Here is a 21,795-nt window from a genome sequence, read left to right as displayed (position 1 = left end):
TACGCTTCTTCTGTCTCTCAGATCTGTTGCTCAGTGGTGGAGCATCTCCCTTTCATGCTCAGTGTCCCAGGTTGAGTCTCCAGCACCGGCCCGTAGAACAAGGAAAGACTCCCTGGCTGGAACCCTGCTGAGCTGCTGTCAATCAATGTAGCTGGCACAGGGATAGATGGCCCAATGTTCTGATTCAATATAAGGTGGCTTCCTGTGTTCCTGTGAATCAGTAGATGTCCCCCTTTTTTCCTCTATGCAGCAGGATCCATCTTGGTTTGTGTGTGTGGAACAGTTTTCCAACATATTCACCAGCCACTTTGCCTGAGGCAAAAGAATAGCTATGTCAGGTGATTCTGTGTTTGGCATTCTGCAGAGTCAAGGCTTGTTCTATGCTTATGGTACGTTGCGTTTCAGAGTGTCAGAATGTCACTGTTGCAGAGAATGAGGCAAGGGGTAGAGGTTATACCTTTTAGTTGGAAGTGGATGGTGTGTGTGTGTGTGTGTGTGTGTGTGTGTGATATGCAATACAGGGGGGAAATGCTCATGTTAGAGATACTGTTTTACCTTTGATGTTTAGCTTAGACCACGCATGCACATACCTTTCTAAAGCCAATATTGGTATTCCAGCAGTCCAAATTCAGTTTGGTGTATAGTGCAACTTCTGCTGCATGGGGCTTCCTTTTAAAAAGGGCTTGGAAACTTCAGTTGCTGCTGCTGGTTTTGACTGCAGCCAGTTTTTCAGATTACAGTGGTACCTTGGGTTACAGATGATTCAGGTTACAGACACTTCAGGTTACAGACTCCGCTAACCCAGAAATAGTACCTCAGGTTAAGAACTTTGCTTCAGGATGAGAACAGAAATCGCATAGCTGCGGCACAGCAGCAGCGGGAGGCCCCATTAGCTAAAGTGGTGCTTCAGGTTAAGAACACTTTCAGGTTAAGAACGGACCTCCAGAACAAATTAAGTTATTAACCCGAGATATCACTGTAATGCTGTTCCAGTAGCTCCCTGTCTGTGTCCAAGACCAAATCAAAGCCCTGATTACTTATGCTTTTTGAAGTCTTATATGGTTTGGGGCCAGGAATTCACCACCTCCTGTGATGCTACCTGATCTCTCAGGCCTTTGATGCAGGCTCTTCTCAGGGTTCCACAACCAGCAGAGTCTGATTGGTGAGCATATGAAATAGCTCATTAATCTGGTGCTTTCCAGGTATTTTTGACCCCAACTCCTTTCAGCCCCAGCAAGCACAGCCATATAATGTTCAAGCTGATGGGAGTTGTAGTCCAAAACATTTGGAGAGTACCAGGTTTGGCTTTCCTGCCGAGACTGTGCAGCTCTCTAGCATGGGGAATGAATTTTCTGACTTCCCTAATGGCGTTTAGATTTCCAATGAAAACTGGTGTTCTGTATATCTTTGGCATTAATGATGATTGAATTTCTCCCTCCTTTTTAATGCTGGTTCTGTTCTTATTGTTATATCTACACTTGTATTTCTTACCGAATTCAGATTATTATTATTTTAAATTTTTTTTAAACAACATACTAGCCGCCTTAGTGGTCCCTAAATATGTAAATATATAACATACATAAGTACTTTCAGATGTTGCTTGATGTATGGATGGTGGGAGGCAGGGTCGTCATGTGTGATTTTGGTTCTCTCACTTTGGAAAAATGATAATCTTAAATTCAGATTACCACATTTTGCAGCAATTTGCAAACTTTCTTTTTAAAAAATGCTCATGAAAATTCACCAGCATTTTAGTGCCAATTTCTTCCATTAAACACAGCTATATATGCTGCTTTTACAAATGTACATATTTTTTGCATGCCATTTCCTCTAATATAATGCATTCTTGTCAGTTATCTTCACCAGATATTCATTTTCATGCACACTTCCCCCTAATATATGCATTTTTGCAAACATTGGTTGGTTGGCAAACTGTATGGTAAAATTCAGGTGCAAATTTCAAAGGATAGTTGTGTTTGGGTTTGAATATTGTTTTGAAATGTGCTAATTTGGTAGATTCTGTTTTATTTTATTTTTTTTATAAATAATTTTTATTCACTTTCCAATAAACATTTTTTCCAGATTCTGTTTTAAAGGACACCTGAACTGAATTTCTAATCTATCCCTATACAATTCTAACTTTCCTTCTCTTCTGTTCCTAGAATATATTACAGCTGGAGGTCTGTAGTTCCAATCTAACCGACAAAGATGATGTACTTTTTGTTATCTTTTTTGATTTGGAAAAAGTCCAGCCTGGCACAACAGCTCTTGAGCTATTTTCCTTAAATGCAGAGGTGAGGACAGAAAGTTAATGTATTGTCTACACATTTACGAAACTAACTAACTAACTAACTAACTAACTAACTAACTAACATGCAGAGAACTGAAAAACCATGGAATAGCTAGCAAGCAGAGCAGACAGGTGAGGATGTCTTGGGTGTCCCATGGCCCACTCCCAGGTCTTGGCTGACTGCTTGAGAATCACTTCCTTAGAGAATTACTTAACTGGGTTTTGTCCAAGTAAAAATGGAAGTGAATTTGGAGGTTCTTTCTCAGGCAGTTGCAGAAATGTTGAGGGAACCCAAAAGACTTTAGGTAACACTAGCAATAATAAATAATATGATGTGGATGTTCTTTTCCCTTGCTTCAGAACAGCTGTGCAGAGCTACTAATTTCACTAGGGAGTGACACCTCATCCCTTTCATCTGCCCTGTTTCCCCAGTCTAAATTCTTCCCCCACCCCCAATGCCTGGATTCCAGGTGCTTAGTTTTTGCCAGATTGAAGGGTTTGGGAGTGCAGTGACAAGTGTCAATTATGTCCTTAATGACTGAGATTACTGCACTGAGTAGATAAATGAGCATTAGTAATTGGTTTCTGTGTTATCAGAAAGAAGATTGTCCTCATGCTTATGAATCTCTGGAAGTGGAATTCAAGTTGGCAGAAACGTAAGTGGTTTGTTAGTGTTGAACTGTTTCTTTAAATCTAAAGGTTCATCATTGTTTCACCCAATGTGTATACCTTTAAGGGGCCAGAGCAAGGGCCAGAGTAAACTAATGAGATCCAGCCTTGCAGCTGTGAGGCATAGCAGGTGCTGCTGAGTTGCATTGATTAAGCTGTGTTGGGAATTGGCCACAGTATATAAGGAGCAGCACCTAGCTCTGCCATTCACCCTGGGGATGGGATGGTGGTTGGGTCGTGTTTGTTTGTAAATGTATTTAGTGTTTAAGGAGTTTTTGTTTTTCTTATTAAAACCTTGTTTAAGTTATTTTTGAGTCCCTTTTCTTTTTTATGCATGGTCTCCCCAGCAAGCTCTCTGCAGCGTCACTACACTGCGAAAAGCCAACAGTTAGATGCAAGAAAAGGATTCTAAAAATAGTATATTTTTTGGAAATTCCTACTTTTCTTTTGTTATCTAGTGTGTTTCTGCTAATCTCGTGGTTTTAATATGTCTCCACCACTATTCCTTCTTTCTGTTTCGTCTACATTTGAATCTTAATATTCTGGTTTTGTTTATGCTGCCATATTTGGGTAGTAGTTCTATATTATATTGAGAATAATGAACTACCTTTCTTTCTTTATCATTCATGACAATACCTCAAAAATAGTAAAGGTACATCCTTGCATTTTTGTGTAATTGGTCACATATAGTGTCAAGATACCACCTCTGATGAACCAATATTCTCCTTTGCTATAGCAGCATCTTTAACCAATATGGCCTTTTCAGTACTCCACCTGATTTGTGGAATGCCTCTCCCCATTGCTCTTTTTATGTATTGCATTAAATCAACTACTTTGAATTTGCCCCATAAAAAAAATAGAATGCAAGTTACTAAATAAATAGCAATTCTCCCCAACTTCTCCATATTATAGTACAAGAGCACTTTGTGATTTACCTGACTATTTCATTTCTGGTTTGTAGGGTAGGATTCCAGCAGCTATGTGGTCAGACTTCCATGTACAGTGGTACCTCAGTTTTTGAATGTCTCCGTTGATGAACATTTCGGTTTTTGAATGCCATAAACCCAGAAGTAAATGCTTTGGTTTTCAAACACGCCTTGGAAGTGGAACATGCCACACAGCTTCTGCTGAGTGCAAGATCCTGAGGCCTAGCTGTTGGCTATTGAGTTTTTGGTTTTCAGATTGTTCGAAAACGGAGGTACCGCTGTATTAAGTACCTTGAAAACTATTGCTCTTTGTCAGTCATTTCCAAAATGTTACTTTATTAAATATCAACAACTTTACCAGGCTCAGATTTAATCACCCTTTCCCCTCCTCTCTACCTTCCAGTTCAGGACCTCTCGAGCAACTGATTTCCAATGGTGTTTTAGTGGTAAGATTTCTTTGTATTGAAAGTTATCTTGATTCATAATTATTTATTCCATCTTGTTGGAGATGCTAGCTCTTTAGGAAAGATGACACTCTTGGTAATATCTAATTCCTTCAGGATTATGCAAACAATTGAGAGTACATCTTTCCATAATAGTAAGCTGATCTCTGATTTTAAAATATTTATATGGCTTTTATTGTGTGGTTTTATGTACAACTGTTGTAAACTGCTCTGATACTTTTTATAAGTATTTTTAGCAGTATATAAATATTTTTATTAAAGGGATGGGTGGATGAATAAATGAAGTCATATTCAGGGTAAACACACTGAAGGCTCCTCCAGGTGACCTTTTTACTGAGCATTCATTGCGATTTCCTTGCACAAGGCTTACATAAAGATTAGACTATGCCTGGTCATTATTGAGCTCTTGTTTTGATTTGTTTATGTGGAGATTAAATGATAAAGAACATTTGTCCTTATTTGCTGCATAGTGTTCATATGTCAAGAGGGATGCGGGTGGCACTGCGGGTTAAACCATAGAGCCTAGGACTTGCCGATCAGAAGGTCGGTGGTTCGAATCCCCATGAAGGGGTGAGCTCCCGTTGCTCGGTCCCTGCTCCTGCCAACCTAGCAGTTCGAAAGCATGTCAAAGTGCAAGTAGATAAATAGGTACTGCTCTGGTGGGAAGGTAAACGGCGTTTCCATGCACTGCTCTGGTTTGCCAGAAACAGCTTAGTCATGCTGGCCACATGACCCGGAAGCTGTATGCTGGCTCCCTCGGCCAATAAAGCGAGATGAGCGCCGCAACCCCAGAGTCAGCCACGACTGGACCTAATGGTCAGGGGTCCCTTTACCTTTACCCTTACGTTCATATGTCTCCCTGTTAGTCATTTCCCCCCTGTCACTTTCCTAACCACAAAAAGCATTTTCTTTTTAAATAAAAAAGTGGATTTATCATGCTAGGGCAATAGAGTGCTTCAGCATACATTTCCAGCGTGGGTTGGAACCCCTCCTGGAAAATACTGAAAGTCTAGGGGGGACAAGCAGCGGACATAAATTACTTGTCCATTGATTTCCGTGGATCTTTTCTGAATATGACAAACACTGAATATCACCTTTTGGGATTCTATGAAGTGCTAGCAAATAGAGAGAGAGAGAAATTAGAGAATGGCAAGAATGGTGCAATTAAATAACTGGCAATCATATTACTTAAACAAATTGCTTGGATGAAATAAACAAATGGCTTTGATTGTAGAAATACTTTGTATTTTCCTCCAAGCATTCAGGCATCAACATTATTACTCTGTGCCCTTGTATTCATAGGCTCGTGAACTTTCCATCTTGGAAGTAAAGGTGAAGAAAGAAGAGAATGAGAAGCTTTTGAAAGGTTGGCCTCTCTCTCTTAGGCACGTAGCCAGCTAGTGTTTTACCACTAGTATATGTTATTAAATATATATTGTTTACTAGGGCTGCAACATTTAATTGACTGTATTATTTTTTTACTGATGTTGAGATTGTAATTTTAAGTGATGTAAGCTGTAAGTTTATTTAGAAGATAAATATGGCAGAAGGCAGATGCTATCTTAGAAGAGTAGTAGCTATAAATATTCAACTACTTTGAAGTATTTCTAAGTACTTATATTAAAAAAATAATAAACCTGCTGCCTAATTGACGACTGTCTAGTGACTGTTGCCTTTTAGTCAGTTAAATAGCTTCTTAATCCATTAAGAATTCCTCTTCTAAGACTGCACCTGTGACTCATTAAATTTGCCATATGTATGCTTTTCTCTTCAAAATTATTGTTTTAGTTTTATGCAAACTCATGTAATTGATGAAATCTAAATTTATGAATTGGCTGAGATCTCTTTAACTAAGTTTAGGGTACCAACTTGCTTCTCTCGAAGTTGAGGGCTCCAGCTCCCATCAGCATCAGCCATCATGGGCAAAGGTCAGGGAAGATCACTGTAGTCCAGCAATCCCTGAATTAACTGACAGGCCTACTTTTTCTATCTACTTTACATAATTTTCACAAGAGAAATAGCAAAAAAAAACCACACATCCCAAACTAGGTCAAGTTTAGAGATGCAATGAATTGTCTCCTTAATATCCTCCTCTGATTCTATCTGCAAATTTTGATGTTGAATGCTTGTGTCAGGGCTGGCTCCGGGTCCCAGCTCACCAAGGACCAACGCTAGCCGGTAGTAAAGTATCAAAGTCTTTATTGAAGAATAGATTCCATTTCAAAGCCTCAGCGTCCCAGCCCTACATCTGGACTCTAGACCGGCGAAGCTCCGTCTGAGTCTCCGCCCCCTGCGCACCAGTTTAAGACTCTAATCTTACTCCACCTCTTCCTTCTCTCTCTCTTCCTCTGGGTCCTACTACCCCCCGGGGTCTCCTCCCTCCTGGACTCTTCTGAGGCAGACGTTGACCCCTCTGACTCCTCCCCCTCTCTTCGGCGGGCTTTAGGACCTGGCTCCCTACCCGGGCTGCCCACCTTGCCGCCCTCCTGTACATTTGAACTTGGCGCGCGCGCGCGTTTAACTTTCCTGATGACCGTTTCCTCGCTCCCTGACGAGGGTGTGGTCCCTCCTGCCTCATGTTCTCCCGCTGCCCGCGCGCCCCCTGATCCCGATGCCTGGGACTCCTCCCCCCTACTGCGCTCTGGGGGGGACGCTGGTCCGGATTTCCAGCTGCTACTCTCTGAGTCCCCTCTGGCCCCTTCTTCCCGAGGTGCTCCCCTGGGCACTCCCCTTGCCCTGACTATGGGGGCCCCTTTCTGTGAATCTTCCGAGTCACTGGAGAGACTCAGAGACCTCGGACTGCTGTCTTCGCTGACATTTCCTTCGGACTCCTCCCCCTCGCTCTCCACTTCCTCCCTCTCCTGTGACTCTGCTCCTGAACCCCTGACAGCTTGCCTCATATTTTCTGAAGGTTCAGATATCTGCATAAAAGGTAGAGCTAAAATATGGTTTTCTAAACTCATGTTCCTTGAGGGGGAGGATTTGTAAGAGAGAACTGACAAGAGGTGGATGCTTAGTAAGCAATTATTTCCAGAGGGGTAGCCATATTAGTATGTTACAAAAGAAAAAAAGAGAAAAGAAACAAAGAGTATTATGATACCCTAAAAACTAACAAATGCATTATGGCATCATAAATTGCATAGAATATAATAGGATGATAAATGTATCAAGATTTTCACTTCTCCAAATTTTGCAGTGTGGTTCTCTACCCATTTAATATGTAAAGAAATATATATGCGGGGGTGTAGTGTGAATAAAAATGCATATATTCCTGGGAATAACATACAAAATGCATTTTATTAGGGAAAATTGCTCTTCAGAAATGTGTATATTAGGCAAAATTGCACACAAACACATATATATTAGGAGAAATTTGCACTACTTCATAGCTGATATGAAATGCTAACAAATCTGAAGTGCTCAAGTTGTGAGGTAAAAATGAGATTTTAAATTTAATATTCAGATCATGAGTGGTGACTGTTACATTTTTGGTGGATTTTGAATATTTGCTTGAATTTTAAGCCAGGCCAATTTAATTTTCTTAATAGGCAAAGTATGAAGTTTAGCAGACCAAAATAAAATAAAATAAAATAAAGATAACCCGTTATCAGTGGATGTTACTCATATTGAGTATGTATCGTTTATGTATAATATATCTGGAATACAGCAAGGCTTTTGACGTAGCCTCACTTAGCTTAGATGAAAGTTTCATACAAGTATACAATTAGCTGATCTCACATATGCAAAGGAACAGTAATATATACATAGAGAGAGAGAGCTGCACATCAGGATTGTATAGAACTATGCTAAACAGAGTTTAACTGGTTAATTAAAAACTGTGAACAAAAATGTGTAACTTATGATTAAAGTATTAATTTTTTTAGCCAATAAAAATGTTGTGCTTACCATGCGAGAATCTTATGAAGGGACACAGAAGACGTCCGAAGATGTAGATTCCTTCTGCTTTCATTGCATAAAGAGCTGGGGGCCAGTGCTGAAAGCCAACATTCAGGTAAAAGCCACTGTCTTTTATCCTATACCCACAGGTAGCATTAGAAAAAGTACAAGGACTACTCAGCAATTACAGGAACATATGCCTGAGGCTAAGGAATCCTGAAATGTTGTACAGTGATACCTCCGGTTATGAACTTAATCCGTTCCGGAGGTCTGTTCGTAACCAGAAACCGCTCGTAACATGAGGCGCGCTTTCGCTAACGGCACCCCACCCCTCGCTGCTGCCACGCCACCCGCATGCGACTTCCGCTCGCATCCCGGGGCAAAGTTCGCAACAAGGGACATCTACTTCTGGGTTAACGGAGCTCATAACCCGAAGGATTCGTAAGGAGGGCAGTATGTAATGAGGTTCCACTGTACTGAAAATAAATATTTCTGCCAGCACAATAATTTCTACTCGTGCAATGGAACTTTCCCTCCCTCTCCTCCCCGCCATGTGCCCCCTAAATCTGTTTTGGGTGTTCCCCTAACCCTCTGGAGCAGATTTTAGGTGTGTGTGTCATGCATGGGGGACAGGAGATGAGGGGAAGTTCCATTGCACTAGCAATTATTCTTGTGCTGGTGGTACAGTTGAATGCTATGCATAGTTCCTGAAAATCCAAAATGTATTGATGTTGAGATCTCCAGTTATTCTACTTGTTGCATCTCTAACTAGCAAACCTGTCCTAATTAGCACAGTAGCCAAAGAATGATAAAGTGCTCTGCTTTGATCTAGTAGTTCAACCGATTATGAAAGTCAATAAATACATTTGCAATAGTTGTGTGCTATATTGAAAAGCACTTCATCATGATCCAGGAATGGTCTTATTTTTGACTTTGTCAAAACCATTGTTGAGGATATTTTAGTGAACAATAAGAGGACAGTATGAAGGGAAATCTGGGACAATGTCTCTGGCTCAAAGAGATGGCTGCTCAGCTCTCTTTAGACTGGATGCTTACCCTAAGGTGGTCCTTCCCTTCACTCATTCTAAGGCCCGTTTTATGGCTGAGAGGCAGGTTAAACATGACGTGAAATCAGTGTGTGCTTCTCATCTGAGATCTTCATTTTTCAATGTAGTTTCTAAGTCTGGTACCTTTGGGTAAAAACTATAAAGTATGTTTTCCTTTCTTCCCCAGAGTATTTCATGTGAGGAGAGGAACGATTCAGGCCACGCTTTAATTCTGCCTTTGAAATTGCTTCCAGTGGGGCAACAAGTCAAAGTAACTCTACCTGTGCTAGAGGCAAGTGTTGCTTCTGTTCAGTAAGAGCTCTTCGAAATAACCTTTCTATTCCTTTTTCAATGTGTTTCCACATCACTTTCCAAACTGTAAGAAGACATCTTCATTTTTTAAAAAAGGGTGATATGTTGCAGTAGGGTGACACTCTCATTTAGACAAGGGCAGGGCAAATGTCAGAGTGGTTGTATCTACTTTTGCTCATTTAGAATTAAACAATAAGCTGCCTTTGAGCACATGCTGAGCCTAGGAGTTTGTTTTTGTTATGTACTGAAGTTCTCACCCTGGGCCAGCAGGGGGATACTGTAGATAGTTATGCAAATAAGGGATTGAAAGTGACGTTCAGTGATTGGATAGTTTTAGAAAGTAGTTACAGTAACGTTGTACTGGAGCTCTATATAAGCAGGCTGACTGAACCCTTCAGATCAGTTCTTTCCTGGCCTGTGAATAAACAAGAGCTGTTTGAAGAATCACTGTGTCGTCTGATATGTTCACCCACAACTTAACAGTTTTCAGTACCAGAAGTGGGTGGAACGAGGGGTGGCTTAGCTGAATGCTTTCCACCCCTGTTTTCTGGCAGGTAGCAGCATGCCTATCTCCCTCTAGATCAGGGGTCAGTAACCTTTTTCAGTCCACTGTCCCTCAGACCATGTCCCTCAGGCCAGACTATATTTTGGAAAAAAATATGAATGATTCCTATGCCTCACAAATAACCCAGAGATGTATTTTAAATACATCTACTCATGTAAAAACACCAGGCAGGCCCCATAAATAACCCAGAGATGCATTTTAATTAAAAGGACACATTCTACTCATGTAAAAAGATGCTGATTCCCGGACCGTCCGCGGGCCAGATTTAGAAGGCGATTGGGCCGCATCTGGCCTCCAGGCCTTAGGTTGCCTACCCCTGCTCTAGGTAGAGAGTAGCATAATGGAAGCTTTATTCTGGCTTTTAGACGTGACTGATGAGAAGAATTACTCCTAGTAGGAAGAAGGGACTAAGGAGACTCAACTTCCTGAATGGTAGGCAGAGCAGTGTATTTTGGCCTGCTCTTTTCTATGCATCAGTCTGATGACAGTATTGAGACAGAAGAGTTAAGTTACAAAAATGAAGTAAGAAACAAGAAGGATTCCACGTTCCAGTGTTTTGACTCTTTGAAGACAGCCCTAGCATGTGAGTTTATTGGCTTCACATTCCTGCCAAAACAATCTCAAGAAAGACCAGCAATGCAGAAAATCATTTTCTGTGGTTGGTATCGGACTTCAAAAATAGGAAAAAAGGGCTGCTTCATAAGTTTGCATTCCCTGCCCCCTCCAAGGAAGTTGCTGCCATGTAGTTTCAAGAAAACACAGAATCCAAAGCAAAGAAGAATCTGTCCCTTTCAGTTTCTCATTTTTCCAATCTTAAATTCAGTTCTCCACATTCCCGCAGCATGAAAATTGATCAGCTACATAGTGCAATTTTCTCTTTTAAGATACACAGTTTTGTATATCATTTTGACCTATGCACACTTTTTTGAAAGCACATCTCTTTACTATAATGCATATTTGTATGCTACATTTGCAAATGTGTGCATACTTTCCCCTGAAACATACATTATTTTGTACTGGTTCTTGTATTGGTCTGGGAAGTGTAAACCAGGTAGTTTCTCATTAAAATGCAAACAAACTTTGATTTCTCTCCCATCTTTAATTGTTTTTTATAATTGCTTTCATAAACAGACATAGGGCAATCACAGCTCCTTAGCACAGATAGCTGCAGTGATTCATTTGTGATCCGTCATGCACGATCAGGGCTTTTCCATTTTATTTGTCGGGTTGTGTTCTTTTCATACATATATTGTTTCATTTCAGGGTGGAGCTTTGGAGTTGTACCTCAAGGTAATTGACTGGTAAGATACTTGTTTTTTCTCCAAAGTGCTCTGGCCTGGCTACCTTGAGGACATGAGGAAGGGACGGGAGACAGTTTGCTTCTTTAATAAGCAGGCGTCTTTACAATTGTAGAACTGCTGTGGTTCAGCTAATGTCATGTCATGCCATGGCATTTCTTAATTGCACTGCATCATTTGAGTGTGATGTGCATTTGCATCTTCCCAGTTGCTCCTTGTATTAAAGCCGATTCCTTGCATTTGCATCCTGAATATCTCCCCCATCTTGCCACAAAACGATACTTGCTCAGCAGCACCAATATTTCTGATTTTTATTTTAAAAACTAAACAGAAGTAAAGCTCTTAAAAGAAATAGAAAGCACTACTTCTTCGTTGTTGCCATTTTTAAAATGGAGTACAGTGGTACCCCGCAAGACGAATGCCTCGGAAGACGGAAAACCCACTAGACGAAAGGGTTTTCCGTTTTTCGATGCGCTTCGCAGGACAAATTTCCCTATGGGCTTGCTTCGCAAGACGAAAATGTCTTGTGAGTCTTGAGATTTTTTTCCGCTCCCCACCCCCTTTTTCTAAGCCGCTAAACCGCTAATAGCCTTTTAGCAGCTAATCCGCTAATCCCTTAAGCCTTTAATAGCCGCTAATAGCCGCTAAACCGCTAATAGCGCTAATCTGCTAAGCCGCTAATAGGGTTGCTTCGCAAGACGAAAAAACCGCTAGACGAAGAGACTCACGGAACGGATTAATTTCGTCTTGCGAGGCACCACTGTATGTCCCACGGGAGTCCTTGCAGGGAATCTTCCCTCGCCCCCCTTCCCTCTGCTAATGCTGCCCCTGCTTCCTTGAAGGTGGCTGGTCTGCTTCCCAAGAAGCCCTCCTCTGTGTAATGATGTATGTGGTTGTATTTTAGTTTACATTATGGTGGTGTTTGGGTGAATTTGCGCAAGAAGATAAAAATAAATGAAGTCCCACTTTTGTACCTCACAGTTAATTGCTTTATTATAAAGTTCATAAGACTTGCTTCTACCCACACTATATGTAGCTTTCTTTGTTGAAGCAGGGAGAAGTGCAGACCTGTGTCTGTACAAGTAGACAACGGTTGTTAATTCATCTGGTTTAGTACAGACATAAAGATTGAACATGTTACAATGAGTGCACATGGGGCTGAGTGGGTGAGTGGGATCACATCTGCTGGCCTCATTTCTGTCTGGGTTTCCGATGTAACTTATAGAGCACAGCTGGATTTTATATTTTTTTAAAATGGGGCGTCAACCATTACATACTCCCTTCTTCCCGTACAGCAGCCCTACAAAGCACCTAATAGAACTTCATTTGAATGTCCGTGAATTCCTCTCATATCTTCCCTTCAGTGACTAAGCACAGACTTCATCAGCCAACCTTCTCCTCCCTCCTCCCTCCCTCCTCCTCTTGCCCACTGCCATTTTGTTTATCACAAAGCCTAATGAAGAGTTCTGGAGGACCTGAAAGCTTGCACAGTATTTTGTAACAAACATGTATTGCTGACCTACTAAAAGTATTCCCATAATTTGGACTTTGGAATTGTATTTAAAATTGTGTATATCTATGTAATATTCTGCCCAATTTATCAGTTCATCTTTTTTTAAACGAATTAAACACTTCAGGCCTACAATTAATATGTGAAAAGTAGGTGGAGTTCCCATTTAAAGGTTATATTTATACCTGATGTGTGAAAAGAGTAGGCCACCAAGGCGACACAGCAATTCCATATAAATAATAACATGCCTTGTTTTTCTGGTTCAGAATTTGACTGATGAGTCTTAGTTGTTGATGGAAGCTTGTGTAATTGCAGCTACTGTAAAAATGACCTGTCATCTGCTCCACAGTGACATGGCTCTGTAACTCTGTTCCAGTCCACAGAATCTTGATGTGCGTTTGGGATATGAGCTTTGTGCTGATGAGCAGGACTTCCTTCGCAAAAGGAAGAAGATCGTTGCTGATGCCTTGAATAAGCTTGTTAATATGAGACGAGGACTGTTTGAGGACGAGGTGCGTCTTAGCATCCCATGATCTGTTTGGAAGATATCTGGTGACTCACATGTTGGGGGTTGTTGTTTGCGTGGATTTGTATTTGACATAGGACTACCTGTGAAGTGTGAAGGTTCATATACTGTAAGGGAGGTCCTGAAAACTACAATTGTGATGTCATTCAAACTTCTTGCCTTGTGTGAATTCCCATTAACTGTCTACTTTGCAACTTAAATAAATCCATAAATTCAGTGGGGGCCCTGTTCCATAACCTCTGCACTCGTATAGGATAGCACAGTTTTGCACATGCAAAGTGAGAGCCAAAATGAGAGATTTGAAACTGAATCCCACCTTAGCTGTGACCAGCCTTGTTCTTGGCCAATGTTCCACATTCCATCCTCTATAAAGTCAGGATTTGCCTCACAGGACAAATGAGATTAAGAGAGCAGGACATTCTATAATTTATTCTAGGGATCAAACAAAATAACCTTTAATTCACAGATCACTACCTTACTGTATTTCATTGTTTTCCAACCAGTATTTTGTTCTGTATGGATGCTGGAAAGCCAAGATTTTGAAATTCTAATCTAATTATCGGTCACATTAAGCAGAGTCTTATAATGCAATCGTTCAGGTTTCTGAGGTCATCACTTATATTTTTGGTGATGCCATTGCTTATATATTTTTAACAGGTCCCCGTGATAGCTGTTATGGCAACAGGAGGCGGATTCAGAGCCATGTCAGGATTCTATGGTCATCTCCTAGCACTCCAGAAACTCAACCTTTTGGATTGCATTTCATATATCACCACTGCTTCTGGGTCAACATGGTAAGGAGTTAGGAAAGTGTGTCACATTTAATTAGAATTCCAGCTATACCGGGCACAATCCATTTAACATTCTACAAGCTGAAGGTCAGTGGAACAAATCTACACCTCAGTGGGATTTTCCATGACTAGTGTATTTTGGTTCACACTCCAATAAAATTTTGCGATGTGGGCCAACAGATACAAAATTAAGGAACCTGAGTTTCAATTCTCCTTCAGCCATAGTGGCACCTGCAGCTGAGGGAGAGCTGGTGGGCGAACCGTTTCGGCAGCGGGAAGCCTGCATGTGCCAAAGCCACAGCATCTCTCACAGACGTTGAGTTCCACACAGTATTTTGTCACCCCCCTCGGAGGTGACACCCGGGGCAGATCACACCCACCGCACCCACCTTGCAACGCCTCTGGGGTAAGGTGAGGTGCCCCTTTGCTGGACTTCATCAGCCTCTGCCACTATGGAAGTCCCCATGGCACAACAGAAAGTTCCTGTTAGTGCCAGTGCCCTGAAATGAAGACATTTTGAGGCCGCAGAAAAATCCCTGTCAGGAGGGAAAAAGCTGGGGTATACTGTATTTGGTCTGAATGTAAGCAGCACCTGAATATAAGCCGCACCTTTAAATTTGGAGCGGGGGGAATAACAAAATACCTGAATATAAGCCAGTCCATTCCTTGCTGCTCCTGGCTGCATACTGGGGGGGGGGGGGAGGAGCCGTGCAGCGTTGCCAGCAGCCTTTCCCCTCTCTCCTTTCCCGGCCTTGGGGGGAGAGGATGTGCGGGGCAGGCGGCGCTTTGCCACGCTCCTGGCGCTGTTTGCCCCACGCTCCTGGCTGCGTACCGTAAGGTCGTTAATATAAGCCACACTTTAACTTTTCACAGTCGGAATTTGGGGGCAAAGTGAGGCCAATACGGTAAATAAAATCATCATCATCATCATCATCATCCTTGTTCTGTAAATGCTGTTTTTTCTCCTCCCTTTCTTAGGACTATGACAGACTTGTACAGAAATACTGATTGGTCACATGAAAATTTGGAAGAAGCTATCAAAGTAGCTAAAAGCAACATGTTGAAGAGCAAAATAGATATTATTTCCATCGATCGATTGAAGTATTATCACAAGCAGCTGGTTGAGAGGGTTAAAAGGGGGCACCTTCGATCTTTTACAGCTCTCTGGGGCCTTGTTCAAGAAGCTTTCTTACATGATAAAGTATGTATATTAAATGTTTTGTTATTCCTAAACTAGGGGCTCTGATGGATCTCTGTAGTCACAAGGGCTTACCTGTTGACAAATCCCTGCGCATGGAGGCAGTTTTTTTCCCAGTCAAAGAAAACCATGAAAGACTCTCACATAGCTTTAGGTTACACTGTTTGCAAGAGCCATTTCCCCCCTTTGACAATATTTTAGGTTTTGCAAGTGCTATTAACTTTGCACACCACAGAGCACTCCCTGAGTAGTGGTTTGAGCACTTTAATAATTTTTACCCAAGTATAAAATGTTCAGATATGGGACGCGGGTGGCGCTGTGGGTAAAACCTCAGTGCCTAGGGCTTGCCGATCGTATGGTCTGCGGTTCAAATCCCCGCGATGGGGTGAGCTCCCGTCTTTCAGTCCCAGCTCCTGCCCACCTAGCAGTTTGAAAGCACGTCAAAGTGCAAGTAGATAAATAGGTACCGCTTTATAGCGGGAAGGTAAACGGCGTTTCCGTGTGCTGCGCTGGTGCTGGCTCGCCAGCTGCAGCTTGGTCAATCTGGCCACATGACCCGGAAGTGTCTTCGGACAGCGCCGGCTCACGGCTTCTAGAGCGAGATGAGCACGCAACCCTAGAGTCGGACACGACTGGAACCTAAAATGTTCAGATAAAAAAAGAGCATTGAAAGCAGCATTTGAAAGGTAGTGCTTATATTTATGCTGACTTAATCAGCACAGGATTGAACCACAGATAAACTCAGAAGTAGGTGTCACTAAGTTCAATGGGACTTACTCCCAGTAAATGTTCATTGGATTGCTGCCTCCCATCATATCTTAAGAACTGTACACAAGGAAATGGTGCACAAGGAAAACCATTCTGAAACTAGTTACTAGTTCCCCTAAAACATTTCTACAAGAAAAGAACAGAGTGAAACTCATAGAAAGATTGGCGGGCTAGGGGTTGTTTCTCTATTCATCTTAAACATGAAAATCGTGTTCTTGGTTGGAGTGGGGAGGGAAATTTTAAGCCAAGCCAATTCCCATGCTACCCTAAACTCATCTGCTAAAGGCTAGCACCAAACAAGGACCATCTAATTGTTGTGAAATGCCCTTGGCTCAATTTTTGGTGAGCCTGCAAGAGGCCAAGACTCTTACATAACAGCAACTAAGCATCTTTACTGTCATGTGCTATGAAGTAAATGGGGAGAGAAAGTTCTATTCCTTGGGGCATTTGAGCTTTCCCTATGTTATCAGTGAAGAAGTGGTGGTGATGGTGTGTGTGTGTAGAAGACCTATAGTTCAGGGGTAAGGTAAAGGTAAAGGTACCCCTGCCCGTACGGGCCAGTCTTGACAGACTCTAGGGTTGTGCGCCCATCTCACTTAAGAGGCCAAGGGCTAGCGTTGTCCGGAGACACTTCCGGGTCACGTGGCCAGCGTGACAAAGCTGCATCTGGCGAGCCAGCGCAGCACACGGAAACGCCGTTTACCTTCCCGCCAGTAAGCGGTCCCTATTTATCTACTTGCACCCAAGGGTGCTTTCGAACTGCTAGGTTGGCAGGCGCTGGGACCGAACAACGGGAGCGCACCCCGCCGCAGGGATTCGAACCGCCGACCTTTCGATCGGCAAGCCCTAGGCGCTGAGGCTTTTACCCACAGCGCCACAGGGGTAGATCACATTATTTCCATGCAGTAACTGCTATACTCAGTCTTTGGCCTATCCAGGGAAAGGTGATAGTTAGGTGATTGGAAAATCCCTGGAGAGCTGTTGCAAGTTTGGATAGAGAACACTTGGACCAATGGTATGACTCCATAGAAGACAGATTCATATATGGTAGGAAGGGAATGGGCACACCTGCTATTTCTAGATCGGATTTTTCTTTTCGGGGGGCAGTGGGAAGCTCATTTTCCTATTCCAGCATTAACCTTTCACTCAGAAAAAATGGCCAGACAATGAGATTTAATAACTATCTAGACCTATTCATATCCATCTGGCTGGGTTTCCCCTGCCACTCAGGGCAGTTTACAGCATATATACTTGCAGAGAGTAAAGTCAGTATTAGATTGCAGGGGGCGTGGTGGGGCGGGAATCAATATGGTTTCATAATCATCCTTTTGATACTGGATGCTCATGAGATATTGGCTTCAATGTTGTTTTTTTCATTTACTTTGATATTAGTTTAATGACAGTAAACTCTCAGAACAGCGGCAGGCTTTGGATCAAGGCCAGAACCCTTTGCCTATCTACACAGCTGTAAATGTCAAAGACAAAGTCAGCACCTTTGATTTCAGAGGTAGGTGTTGTCATGCGAACCTCACTGTTGTTGAATGGAATCCTTGATGCTGCTGCTGAATGCTTTGAGCATTTAAAGGCAGAGAGAAATGTCATTTGGTTTTGCAGTTGAGTTGCTTCTATTTTGTAGGGGAATCCATTTCTTAGAGTAGACCTTCAGAAGGTCAAATTAAACAAGAGTCTCCTCAATTTGTAATTGGGAGTTTGGATTGCATTTTTCTTTCAGTTTAAAGCTTACAGTCATATCAAACTGGTATTTAGAGTCGTAATGTGAATAATATTTATACGTCTCTTCCTATTGGCTTCTAGGAGATTCCCTTTCAATGGCTTTAACCCTGATTTGGAATAATCTGCTTTCTTTCCCTGAAAACCCGAGCCTCTTTCCATGTTAACTTCTTTAAAAATTGTAATGAAAACCAATGGTTCAAAATTTCAAATGGCGATATGTGAAATAAGACGAAATTACCTTGTATCCCATGTTGACTTTTTTGTAGGTGGTGTTTTCTGTACCCATATTCCAGATGTTGCATAAAATTGTCAGTGTTTTGTCATCCAAAATCTTGCTTGAATGAGCTTAGGTGATTCCTTTGCACACCTTTTGTTGCTCTCTGCTAGTTGGCCTTTTGTTCTTTAAATACAGTGCAGGGTAAATTATTCTATTTTTAATTTAGACCATCATTTACTACCCTAGTCAGACTTTACATTAAGATACAAAAATGGGACTCAATGGTTTGCTGTCTGATGATGCTAGTTCTTCCACCAAGAATGTCCACTGAGGATGTTTGCTTACTTCTTTTCTGCTTCTTTTTATGTTAGTGACCTAGCTATAAAGTTTAGAGGCATTTAACCTCCTGTACACCATTTTGTTTGCAGAATGGGTGGACTTCTCTCCTTATGAAGTAGGGTTTCAGAAATATGGTGTCAACATTCGTGCAGAAGATTTTGATAGTGAATTCTTCATGGGAAAGATAGTGAAGAAGATCCCAGAATCCCGGATTTGTTATCTGGAAGGTGATCTGTTTATTCATAAGCTAAACTAGAAAACCTACCAGCCTTTTGACATCCTTGCACATCTCCTTTCTTCAATGTTATCAATGCTTCATGACAACCAAATGATGCCAGTGTACAAGCATATCTCTCATATTATTTTTAATAATGTTATACCTCATTGTTGATATATGATGTAGCTTATACAAGATTCTATCTCTGTGTAAAGAACAAACTCAGTTTCCCAAGACACCACACTCCTGTAATTGAGTGTGTCATGGTGTGATTATGCTCTTACTGCATTCCTTCCAGCGGTTGTTTAAAAGTGTTGTTAGCAGTGCTAATAGAGGCAACTACTGTATGGAAGAAAGAACAACCAATTCCTTTCATGCTTTCATTGCAAACCAAAAATGCACAGTGTTAATTTTCCTTTGCCACTTACAAATTACTTTCAAGAGCAGCAGACTGACAAAATGGTTGAAAAAGTAGTGATCTGAATCTACTTCCTGTGTTTCAGTGATAAAGCAACATTTGGCCTCTCTTGTGGTAGTGTGACTAATAACTTGGTGCTAAGGCAAATAATTTGCTTATTCATTCAGAATATAGACACTGATTCTCCTGATTCTGGTGGTTAACTTGGGCTAGTACAATGATTTTTCTGTGTGTTTGGATTTACAGGTATCTGGACTAACATCTTCTGTGTGAATCTTATGGATGGGCTGTATACTGCTTCAACGACAGAAGAATTTTGGGATCGATGGGCCAAAGACCTGGCCAAGAGTAAGAGCTTCAGTGCTGACCTCTTTATTCTTGCTTGCACAGTTGTGGGTTGCATGCAGCTCCCCCAACGTGCTTATTCCCTTCTCAAGCTCAGAGCCAGTGTGGTGTAGTGGTTAGGAGCGGTAGTTTCGTAATCTGGGGAACCGGGTTCGCGTCTCCGCTCCTCCACATGCAGCTGCTGGGTGACCTTGGGCCAGTCACACTTCTTTGAAGTCTCTCAGCCCCACTCACCTCACAGAGTGTTTGTTGTGGGGGAGGAAGGGAAAGGAGAATGTTAGCCGCTTTGAGACTCCTAAGGGAGTGAAAGGCGGGATATCAAATCCAAACTCTTCTTCTTCTTCTTCTTCTTCAAATTTGTCACATAAATAATTAATTTAATGTTAAAATTAATGTTAAAATTAATGCTTCTATGGGCCACCCTCTGTGATGCCACAAGCCAGGTTGGTTCATAGGACAGAGGACACAAAACTTTGAAGTCTCAATTTGGCAGTCTTGCATCACATCCCAATTCCTCAATTCCTTCCCCTTCCCTTCCAGGGCAAAAACAGTGGCATCCAGGAGCCATGTTGACCATGGCTTCCATTCAACATAGCTCAAAGGCTAAGGTTCTGTCAGCACAAGGATCATCTGCTGGCTTCTGCTAGCACAACAATTTAATTGAATAAGGCTCTGCGAGTTTGAAGAGAAAACCATGAAACTGAGAGCGGAGGTTATAGTATAGCCTTGCTGGTAGGAACCCTGAACAGGAGTACCCCTATCAGGGGGATGAGGATACACTGCAACTTTTGGTTGTGAATCCCACTTACAAGCGTCAGTGATTGGCTTTTGTTTTCATTTTCCAAGAATGTGCCAGTTGGATGATGCCTTTATCAATGGAACATGGTTATGTGGAAAAATACCTTAAGTGTTATGTTCTGGAAAGGGAAGGGAAAGCTTCCAGAAATTAACTTTCTCAATATTTTATTTCAGGTGAAGAACATGAAGGATATTTCTCGATCTATAAGCCTCCAACTTGTGGGCCTGGAAAACTTGGTGAAATCTTTAATGATATTCTAACTGATCGTCCTTTAAAAGGGGAAACTCACAACTTCCTACAAAGTCTTGACTTTCATAAAGACTATTTGCAACAGAAAGAATTTCTTGAATGGCGAGGTAACTAATAACTACGGTTCCCTAAAAGGTTTTGGCCCTTCACAACTAGCTCAGTTTTCTACAGCCAGCAGAAAATTCATCAAGACCCTCAGCAATTTTCAACTGGTCCATGAGTTTGGGAACCACGGTCCTATGTAATTTTCATTTTATAGCAAGGGGAGTGCTCTTGTGCAACTCCTGCTCAGTTTGCTGGGTTTACCCAGTAGAAGCAAGGTGAATTATTATGAAAAGACAATGCAAATCTTACCAGTGATGGATATTAATACCTGCTACCATGTTACTTTGACATAATCATCTTTCTCATGGTCATGCTGATAAGAAACCTTAAACCTTGTTTTTTCAGATACTGTGTTTGATGGTTCTCCTAACAAGCTGACACCAGTGGACAAATCACTGTGCTTAATAGATATCGGCTTTTTTGTTAACACCAGTATTCCACCACTCCTTAAGCCAGAGAGGAATGTGGATGTCATCATCATAGTGAATTATGACCTTAGTTCACCCTTCAAGGTAAGAAGAAATGAATTCTATATGGCTTTTCCATCCCAGTGTCTGCAGCAAGGTGGCATCCCAGGAAGCTTTGAGACGGTTGTGGAGAGGAACAATAGTTCAGCAGGTTCCATCCTTGGCGTTTCTGGTTAAGGATCAGGTTAAACCACAGAGCCTAGGACTTGCCGATCAGAAGGTTGGCGGTTCAAATCCCTGTGACGGGGTGAGCTCCTGTTGCTGGGACTCTGCTCCTGCCAACCTAGCAGTTCGAAAGCACGTCAAAGTGCAAGTAGATAAATAGGTACCGCTCCGGTGGGAAGGTAAACGGCGTTTCCATGCGCTGCTCTGGTTTGCCAGAAGTGGCTCAGTCATGCTGGCCACATGACCCAGAAGCTGTCTGCAGACAAATGCCGGCTCCCTCGGCCAATAAAGCGAGATGAGCACTGCAACCCCAGAGTCGGTCACAACTGGACCTAATGGTCAGGGGTCCCTTTACCTTTACCTAAAGGGGTAATGGGAACCCCAGAGAACTGTTGTCAGTCAGAGTATTAGGCAGGGTAGACAAATTATCGGATCTACTTTAAAGCAGTTTCAGTGCTTATAAGGGAAGCTGCCATGCTG

The 21,795-nt window shown here is 42.0% G+C and overlaps 1 protein-coding gene across 2 annotated transcripts in view; it reads left to right on the top strand.

Annotated features, from left to right (window-relative positions):
- The window catches only part of LOC310681922 (cytosolic phospholipase A2 beta-like), a 40,439-nt gene that overhangs the window by 14,920 nt on the left and 3,724 nt on the right, over positions 1–21,795 (top strand). For both annotated transcript variants that reach the window (XM_083449973.1, XM_083449972.1), the window contains exons 4-18: positions 2,163–2,294; positions 2,888–2,946; positions 4,289–4,331; positions 5,652–5,715; positions 8,234–8,361; positions 9,480–9,584; positions 11,433–11,470; positions 13,354–13,489; positions 14,161–14,297; positions 15,273–15,495; positions 17,653–17,767; positions 18,640–18,777; positions 19,432–19,533; positions 20,503–20,685; positions 21,029–21,195. In XM_083449973.1, coding sequence (XP_083306099.1) covers positions 2,163–2,294; positions 2,888–2,946; positions 4,289–4,331; positions 5,652–5,715; positions 8,234–8,361; positions 9,480–9,584; positions 11,433–11,470; positions 13,354–13,489; positions 14,161–14,297; positions 15,273–15,495; positions 17,653–17,767; positions 18,640–18,777; positions 19,432–19,533; positions 20,503–20,685; positions 21,029–21,195 — 1,770 coding nt within the window. The remainder of the gene's footprint in view (positions 1–2,162; positions 2,295–2,887; positions 2,947–4,288; positions 4,332–5,651; positions 5,716–8,233; positions 8,362–9,479; positions 9,585–11,432; positions 11,471–13,353; positions 13,490–14,160; positions 14,298–15,272; positions 15,496–17,652; positions 17,768–18,639; positions 18,778–19,431; positions 19,534–20,502; positions 20,686–21,028; positions 21,196–21,795) is intronic.

The sequence above is a fragment of the Podarcis tiliguerta genome, assembly GCF_965153285.1.
Source record: "Podarcis tiliguerta genome assembly, chromosome: 1".
Classification (NCBI taxonomy): Eukaryota; Metazoa; Chordata; class Lepidosauria; order Squamata; family Lacertidae; genus Podarcis; species Podarcis tiliguerta.
This window is presented reverse-complemented; position numbering and strand designations above follow the sequence as displayed.